At 37.7% G+C, this 9160-nt stretch overlaps 2 protein-coding genes across 7 annotated transcripts; both read right to left on the bottom strand.

Moving 5' to 3' along the window:
- Positions 1–917: 917 nt before the first annotated feature.
- Positions 918–1940, bottom strand: LOC112170288 (GDSL esterase/lipase At4g01130). 2 transcript variants are annotated; one of them, XM_040508729.1, is made up of 2 exons: positions 1673–1940; positions 918–1557 (listed from the first exon to the last, which is right to left on the bottom strand). In XM_040508729.1, exons 1-2 carry the CDS (start codon positions 1899–1901, stop codon positions 1277–1279), a joined length of 510 nt encoding a protein of 169 aa, XP_040364663.1. In that variant the 5' UTR covers positions 1902–1940; the 3' UTR covers positions 918–1276. The 2 variants fall into 2 exon arrangements, with proteins under 2 accessions (XP_040364663.1, XP_040364665.1); XM_040508731.1 differs by having other exon boundaries at positions 918–1533.
- A 96-nt stretch (positions 1941–2036) lies between these two features.
- On the bottom strand, positions 2037–7724 carry LOC112170287. Of its 5 annotated transcripts, none has more exons than XM_024307520.2 (5): positions 7428–7724; positions 6241–6678; positions 4579–4640; positions 3519–4489; positions 2037–2054 (listed from the first exon to the last, which is right to left on the bottom strand). In XM_024307520.2, exons 2-4 carry the CDS (start codon positions 6554–6556, stop codon positions 3542–3544), a joined length of 1326 nt encoding a protein of 441 aa, XP_024163288.1. In that variant the 5' UTR covers positions 6557–6678; positions 7428–7724; the 3' UTR covers positions 2037–2054; positions 3519–3541. The 5 variants fall into 5 exon arrangements, with proteins under 5 accessions (XP_024163288.1, XP_040364662.1, XP_024163286.1 ...); XM_040508728.1 differs by lacking the exon at positions 2037–2054 and adding an exon at positions 3016–3308 and having other exon boundaries at positions 7383–7724; XM_024307518.2 differs by lacking the exon at positions 2037–2054 and adding an exon at positions 3016–3308 and having other exon boundaries at positions 7428–7723.
- Positions 7725–9160: the final 1436 nt, after the last annotated feature.

The following is a 9160-nucleotide window of genomic DNA, read 5'->3' as shown; positions in this document are numbered from 1 at the left end:
TTCAGCCACAGTCTTATTGATAGCGATAGATCACCTGAATGAGTATGTCCGGAGCATTTTGAAGGCCTACCAGAACTTATGGAGAACAACCCAGCGGATCGATCTAGGTTCATAACCATAAACAGACGCCCTTCTAGAGCATACAGCTCCTATATACAGTTATACACATATTACATATCATGGGCGGATCCAAGTAGAAGCCTGGGCGGGCTGGAGCCCGTCCGAGATTTTTAAGCTTAAAAAAAAAATTAGATGTATACTTTAATTGATGTGAGTTTAAATGTTTAATTGACGTGGGTAAGTGGGTTTAATTGATTTCAAAACTTATCAAGGTCGATCAATGGGTCTTCTTTCTGCTGTGCAATTGTTGTGGGTTTAATTGATTTCAATACTTATCATTTTATCAATTGTTGTGCTATCTCAATATCTCGGCCGGGAGCTTAGCCTCATTCGAATGTCGAGTAATCAATTCAAGTTTATAGAGTTAACTTTGCAGATTGGGCTTGGGTTTATTTGCTAACTATTTCGTCCTATCCATGGCTTTATATTCATAATAAACTTTTGGGTTGAAAAAAAAAACTATATATATGATGTATATTTTTTGTTTATATGTATGTTTGTTTAACGAAGCCACCCGAACTCTCAAATTATCAAAGTTAAAGTCCTCTCTGGCTCTTCCATTCTCTCCGTCCATCACAAATTCTTATTTTTCTTCTTCGCAAAAATGCCTAAATTACGGACTAAATTCAATCTTTGAACACTTGAACTCTCAAGTTCTTATCTCCCCACTCTTGCATTCGCACACTTGTGCATTATTGTACTAAAAAAAAAATTTTGGGCTTCGCCCAAAGGGACACATAAATATGTAGCCCTCCCTATTTTCAAATCCTAGATCTACCACTGTTACATATACACAGAGGAATTGAGCCAGTATTGGCAAAAAAATGGAGATATATATGATCAAAAGGAACTAATTAAATGGATCAACTGTCACGTACTACTTTGATGGTATGGGTGATTTTGGATATGACCTCATCAAGTCATTTCGTTTCTGTGTCTCTGACTATATCTGGAAACCGAGGAGTGAAAGTGAAATCATACTGATCGACAGATGTAAACCACAAGTACAATGTTTTCCCAAAGATGTCGCCAGAAGGAAGTCTCTCCCTCTCACATGGTTTAGATCCTAATTGAACACTAATTAAGTAATTAGTCATCATTAAGTTCATCAATTAATGAATATATACAGTCATACTTCCGGTTAAGTAAAAATGAATCAATCAAGCGAATGTATGTATACATATTCACCAGCTGGCTTGGAATTATTGTATTGCAATTGATGAAGCACTCGGTTTTGGGAAGCCTTAAACTGTCCGAGCTGAAAGTCTGGAGTGAGTGGGCTTGTGGTTGGGGGGTTTACTGGTGCAGAGATACTGTTTGGCACGAGAACAGCTGATCCCATTGTTGCAAAGTTTGCGCCATATCTGAAATCGAAGTGAACCGACGGCAGAAATGGGAAGCCAAGACCATCAGCTGCACTGAAGATTAAAATGATCACTGAAGAAGTAAAACCCTATTAAGAAAGCTTAGCTTAAAATTTAATCATATCTTTAATTAGTACTACTGCGTCTGTATATATACGTCATGGTAATATATGCAGGAATATACGCACCCAAGAAATCCACATCAGGGACACGACCGGCTCGACTCCCTAGGAAAGTAAAACCGGAGTCTTTTGATTGCGTGCATCCCCTGTGGAAAATGCAGCAAAATAACCCCTGTTTCGGAGTGCGAGTAGCCAAGGCTAAAAATGCCCTTAATCTCCACTTAACACGACGAGGATGATAATTTGGTAAGAGTACGTAGCCATGATGACGAATAATAGTACTGAGTATTGCCATTGTTGGAGCAAGGAAAGCTGGTTATGTAGGAGTATCTTCTTGAATTTACTCAGTCACTCGCCACTCTGATTCATGCAGTCTCCAACTTCAATATATATGGAGGCAAAGAGGGTTGGTTTGGGGCACAGACCATCTGGGACGTTACACAAAAACCTAACATATTGAATGATGTGACTAGATTAGAGAAAGTTCTCTTACAGTATCTATGTCAAATCACAATTAATTTCACCATGCATTTTGGGCAAGGAATGGGTAGAGGTAATTCTGTTTTCTGAAATGAATTCATGAAGGACACTCGATGTGAGTTGTTTTGTTTTGTGTAAAAATATAAATTTGAGAGTGGTATTAGAACAACGAAAGTCAAAACCTATTAGACAAACCCACAAAAGCAACATAGTAAGCCCATCACATTCATGAAAGTATGTTGTGGCAAATGGAAAGAGTTAAATCATAGAAATCTGTAGAACATACCTTTTTTTTTCTTTTTTTTTTTGAAATGCTGTAGAACATGTCTTGGTCATGTATTCATCCAACATACCTAGTAATAAATTACCTTCCGCATCAAATCTAGTCTTTTGATTTAGCTTCAATGTATGTTAAAACATTATACCATTTTCTAGCACACCACATGGTACTTCTAAACCACACGGTATAAGAGTTCATAGAGCCACACAGCCAAAGTGAACGGTTCAACTACAAATCCACAATTAAGAGGCAATAACAAATTTTCAGGCGTATAAAGATGTGATATTTTTTAGCAGAGCAAATTCCATTTTCTTCACCTTTAAACTTCTATGAAAAACTTCAGTTGCAATTCAAAAAAGTGAAAATAAAATCAGTTATCACAGAATATAGCAAACGTTGAATCACGTCGGTATCGAGAATACATTCCCAATCAAATTTTAGTAAGTAGAGTAATGAAATGAGGTCATAAGACTTCTTTAGATCATCAAACTTTGAACTTTCTAAGTTTTTCGTCCCCTGCGTTCCCCGCGTTTTCGCTCTAATCAATATCTACAACTAACAGAAATCTCAGTCAATGAAAATTGCATAGTATTACAAGACATCCCCCCTGCAGAAAGATTTTGTTGCTTTTTGGCAAATCCAGGATCCATCTACCATACATAACTTCATTTTGATATAAATGCAATCAAGCAAAAACAAAAGAATCTGTACAAAATACGAATCAGATCATAGATCATTTATGCATTTCCATTTCTAATTCTTTCACTATAAATCACTGTTCTATATATTTCATGTTTTCTTCTTCACAGTGTAACTCCAAAAGCTAACCCTGTTGAATGTCAAGACTGTAAGCAGTTGCAGGTGTATACAGTGACACGATATGTGTGCTCTTCACAACCCTTTATCCAACTGATATTTCAAAAGAAGAACCAATACTGGAATCTGTATAAAATAACAATTATAAGCCCAACAAGAACCAAAAAAAGAATTCCATTCTATGTAAGACAACATAGCTCCCATATTTGGACATGAAATTTTGACTTCAGTGCCAACTAAACCTAATCCAGAACATACCAGGTTGATAAATAATGGTTTTGAGCCAAAAAGTAATATAGCTTTTTACTAATTACATGAATTAACAGTTGGGCTCACCTGTCAAACATCACTACGTGAGCTCACATCTTGCTAGATTTTGCCCAGAAAAACCCCTTCTTTCTGGTAGAATGATTCTCCGACAGGGCTCGAGCACTCTTGGAGCCAAATGAGAGCCGTCTCAAAAAAGGCTTTCCCGAGGAGTTTCTCATGCTGGAACTGGATGCCATCTTAGGACCCTTTCCTTGATGTCCACTGCCTTTCAAGCGATCAAACACAGCAGAATCACTATCAAGATCTAGCACCCGATTCCTTGATCTCCTATTTCTAGCCTTCAAATCCATTTCAGCTTTCAATGCCTTTTCGGACAACTTATGGATCTGTTTCTCCCCAAAGGTGCAAACAGGGCAAGCTGGGTCATACTTGTTGATATCAGGCGTCATATGCTCCAAACACTCAGCGTGATGAGAATGCCCACATGTTAGCACTGCAACCACAGAGAGCTCATTGTTCGCAATAAACTTTTGGCCACTCCACGAAGATTTCTCAGTTAATAACTTTGAGCAAATCCCACATGTCTGCAAATCAACAGAGGGGGAAGCTGATATTCTGCTATTGGATCTAGTTATCTTCTCACGATTAAAGCCGAAGGATTCACTATCAAAAGACCACCTTTCTCTATTAGATGTGGCCATGAGCTCAGAAAATGCATGCATAGACCAACTATCTGAAGACCCACCACGGGAGCCCCTAGCAGATTCATTGCTCCATGAAGGGAGCCTTGCCCTATCTTCAGATATTGAGAGGTAGCTTGGTGATTTGTTTCCTGGAATTCGGCTGTCAGATACTTGCCTTAATAGCTGATGTCTAGGAGAACAGCGAGGCCACCTCGACGGGGTTGAGCTAGCAGGAGGCAGGTGATATTGGGATGACAACGGGGACGCAGACAAGGATGAAGTAGAAGGCAATGAAACTGATAGCTTTGCAGGAGACGGGTATGACACTGTTGGGGATTCCGTTGACTCCTTTGTCTACAAATTAATCCACAAATGAGGGAGTTAAAAATATAATATTTATGGAATGCTATATGGTGCTTAAATCATAGCAGAAAGTGCCTCACTCGCATATGATCTACCTGTTCTAGACTGGCATCCATGGAAATGTTTCTTGAAATAGATTGATCTGCCATAGACATGAATAAATAGATCAGCGGAAAATGTCATGGTACAACTAACATTTACAAGGGAGAAATTAATTAAACATATCTGTACTGCCATCTAACTAACCAATAACCCCAAATCATATTCCGCTTTAAATAGTAAACCAGTTGGAGAAAAGAAACAAACATAGTATGCTAATCAGCAAGTAAAAAAAAAATGTTTTACTTTGTGTTATATCATATGGTGTATGAGGCAATTGCCCTGAGATATCAAGCTACATTCCAAGATAATCAAAACAGCCAAGGAGCTTCACATATAAGTTCTAAAATCCTATAAGGTTAGCTTTTCCAGGAAATAATATAATAACTTTTTGAAAAGCTGCCTCATCTATGCAATCTCATCTTCTTCTATAGAACCACAGGACACAAGCTTGCTTTATAGACAAGGAAATAGGCAATAGGCAATAGAAAATTCACCTATCCCACTTACAAGCCAGTCAAAGGAAATCAAAACAACCAATCAGGAATACCAACAATGGATTTAAGATTGGATACCAGATTAGTGTTTGAAGTTATAAAGAACAACTATTTTAGCATTTGAACTACAATTGGGGCATCAGGAAAAGCGGACTACATTTTGGAATACAGAAAGAACACAACACAAGCACCCATTGGTGATAGAACCTTAAAACTCATACTTCACCCTCATTCTTAAGGAAATTCCATTACCAATAGCCAATTGGCTAGACAAATTTTAACACCTATTGAATGTGGTATAAACCTTTGACGCTGTGATTGTATAGTTTGCAAACACCCTAGTCCTATGTGCTGTGCTGTCCATGCAGCTATATTTTTCATACTTTCTTTAAAACTCATTCAGTCGTCGTCTCTAATTAATATGGCTTCAATAAATACTGCAGCACCAAAAGTGTTCACATTTAAGGACTTTTTACATGAAACTTCATCTGGTTAGTGTCTTTCTTACAAAATTCTATCATCATCCTCATCAGTCATATTTGGCAACACATGGCTCACCATAATCAACCGTAGCTTGGAGTCTGGCCTTCCATGGAAATTTGTATCTATTTGGCAACTATGTCAGCACTCAGCACTGTTGTTTGGACTAAATGCAGATAAACCATTATGAATGTACATTTTATGAACTCAATAGCCTTGTTTATATCCAAAATTCTTCAGCACGAACAGCATTTGCAACAATATGGAAAGAGATCATATTTTACCATCCTTATTAGTTTAGAAGGAAACTGATTAAACCTGAACTAGTTGAAACCTAGGAAAATCAAATTACTTCACCCTCCTTTGTACTTCAACCTTTAAATTTTTTTTATTGGATGCAGAAATTGTTTGTTCAGGATGCCAATGCCTCCTATAAGCATGTAATCCTGAAGACAATATGGCACACACAAAATGCTCGGCCAACTTGCAAAAAGAGTACATGACTAAGACAGCATAACTCCACATGACAATGCAACAAAGAATTTGAAATCGACTATTCGTCTATCGAACCAGTGAATTTCATAACAAGAACTTTGGCAAAGGACAAAAGCAAAATCTTGAACCAAATATAGATTTCTGAATCAATCATAGAGGATAAGAATTTACCTGAAGCAGGGGTTCTCACACTCCCAGCAGTTCCTTCAGAAACTGAAGACTTCTGCGCGGCATGTCTTTGTAAATGTTCCAACGGACTTCCCTCTTCCGATACACATGCCGACTCAAATTTAACTTCAGATCCATCATTTCTGCTAATCCCATCAGAAAGCCAACTTACAGAAGTCTCTTCAGCTGCTACCCCGACTCTGTTATCCCATCGAAAGCTCCACGTGGGTGAATATCGAACATTACGATGCAGATTTTCACTATTAGCTCTGGTTGTTATTGTCTTGTCTCTAGCAGCGACACAACAAGCAGACCCCATATCCTCCCAATACACTGCACACTGACCTTACAATACTAACCCTCAACTATACCACGCATACTCAAACTTAAAAAACTCAACTGACAATCACCACACGCTGAATCCCATAAATAGCTGTTCCTCTGCAATCACATAAACGAAACAAACCATCATGAATACCACCAAAAGTTTAAGCAAATATGCAATATCATGAAAAGGATACAACTCCCAAACTACACACCGCAAAAAGAAACTCAGATCAAAAACAAACTTCCCAATTAAAAACCCCATCAAACGAATATAAAATTTACCCAATTCCAAATAATATCCGAATCTTAAAGCTCTTCCATTATCCACTTCAATACAGAGTGAGACCAATAATGGGACTGTCAAATAAACCCCTCTAGTTCAGTGTATATCTTCATGAACTAGACAAAAACAATTCTTTATTTGTTTGTTCCACTTTCTTTCCTTTTTTTATATTTTTTTTTTTCAACACCGACAACACAAAAAATAAAAACAGTAAATATATATATATATATATATATATATATATATATTGCTAGAAAATATATAGAATTCCAGGCATCGATTCAATCTGCTACTCTCAAGGAACAGAGTGAAAGATTAAGTCTAACTCCAAAAAAAAATAATAAAATCAAAAAAATCAAAACCAAAAATAAATGCCCCAAAATAGCAAATATTAATCCCACTAGATAGGTCAGAAAGAGGATCCGAATTTAAAGCACAAATTATGGAATTCACAGTCAAACTTTCGAAATCAAAAAATCAAATCCCTAGGCCTCTAAAACTCAATCACAAAATCTCTCACTACTATTATAACAACCGTAATCCACATCGTTCCAAGCACAACACGCAATCAAACACAGACCTGCCGTGACGGAGCCGCGCATTCGGAGAGCGACGGGAGGCTAGAGAGAGAAAGTGCGACTTGTAGAGAGAGAGAGAGAGACTGGAAAGGCTGCTGCTGCTGCTCTCGCTTCTTTGTTGGTTGCAGAAAGAAAGAAAGAAAAGGAGTGAGGTCGTTTTTAGGGAGGTTTTGGGTTAACGCCGTTCACGGTTTTAGACTGACGGCGTTTCGCTTCTTTATTCCCCCTCTCGAGATTAAAAAAATTGGATGAAGCGCGGTGAGTAGGGGTTGTACCGGGGGTTACAGTGGAGGGAAGAGTAGGTGATAACTGCGGGGGTTTTGTAGGGTGGTGTCTTTTGCAGTACGCGGAGTGCGTAGTACGCATTCCGTGCTTTTCACGTTCCAGCAAAGTATCATATATGATGGAGATTAATTTCGGATAAAAAAAGAGGAGGAAAATATCTTGAAGAAATTCCTTATTCTCTCTTTTTATCTCTTTTTATTAACACTATACATAAACAATGAAATCAAAGAAACTTCATTCTGTTGTTTTCTTTGTGGATAGGTAGGAATCATACACTACTTCCTAGTAAAGTGTATTCCGCTGATATTTGATATTGAGTTGCAGCTCGGTAAAATGAGAATAATTTGGATATGATTTTTTTTTTTTTTTTTTTTGAGAACTTGGATTCAGGATTCCATATTATAGAACTAAAGAGTGACAATTCTACCTTATACGCGATTGAGACAATTTTTTGGTCTAATGTGCTAAGCCGCGTACCGCTAGCAATTAGAAATAGTCATAAACCAGAAAAATGCTATTTAGTATAAACCACGTTAGTCCGCTATTTGATACGTGTAATACATAATCAACATTTGCATGTAACTGTATATTTGTCTAGGAGTGAGTGTTGTTATAGTAAATATGCGATGAAAAAATATCTTAGTGTAGGGGAAAGAAGATATTTGTCTAGAGGTGAGTGTTGTTATAGTAATATGCGATGAAAAAATATCTTGTTGTAGGGAGACATGTAACAAAGAGAGTAATCTACATAAAACAAAAAGAGAAAAAAGGAAAAAAAGAATGATGTTAGTGTCACAAGCATCAATGAGGAAACGATGGGACAGGTGGCGGGTGTGTGGTGGTGTGAATGCAATTTATTTTCTCAATTTTTGGGTAAAGTAAGAAAGAGATCTATGGAATAAGAATAGTAACACTCATTGATGAATAAAAATTAAATTTTCTAACCAAGCTAGACAAAGCCTATAAATCATTCATGACTATTTTCTCGATCCCATTTTGGTCACTAAATCTCAACCAAAATGGTATGAAAAATCATTGCTAAAAAGTTGAAAGGTAGAGTTTGATTAGGCAACCCAAACAAACAAACAAGCAATTAGTTGGTGAAAGGTGGACACAGCGTCACCAAATGTTTTGGACTTTGAGTTGTGCACGTAAATTACGATTCTGCTCTTAAATATTAGGAACAGGTTGCTGCTGAGGCAGTCGAGGGATGGGTCCGTTTCCGAAAATACCCTCGCAGGTGTCGGGTTTTGGGAGGACGGAGATGTCTTTTGGGGTTCCTGTCGACTAGGCGTGGCAAACTAGCAAAGTGAGATTGTGAAGGTCAAGTAGAGGCGTGTGAGGGTGAGACTTGGGAGTCATCCCATTAATAATTCAACGTCGACGTCAATGGTGGATTAGTGTCATTTTATATCACCCAATGGCAAAAGCAATGAGCCACCTTAGGTTG

The sequence above is a fragment of the Rosa chinensis genome, chromosome 6 (genome assembly GCF_002994745.2).
Source record: "Rosa chinensis cultivar Old Blush chromosome 6, RchiOBHm-V2, whole genome shotgun sequence".
Lineage (NCBI taxonomy): Eukaryota > Viridiplantae > Streptophyta > Magnoliopsida > Rosales > Rosaceae > Rosa > Rosa chinensis.
This window is presented reverse-complemented; position numbering and strand designations above follow the sequence as displayed.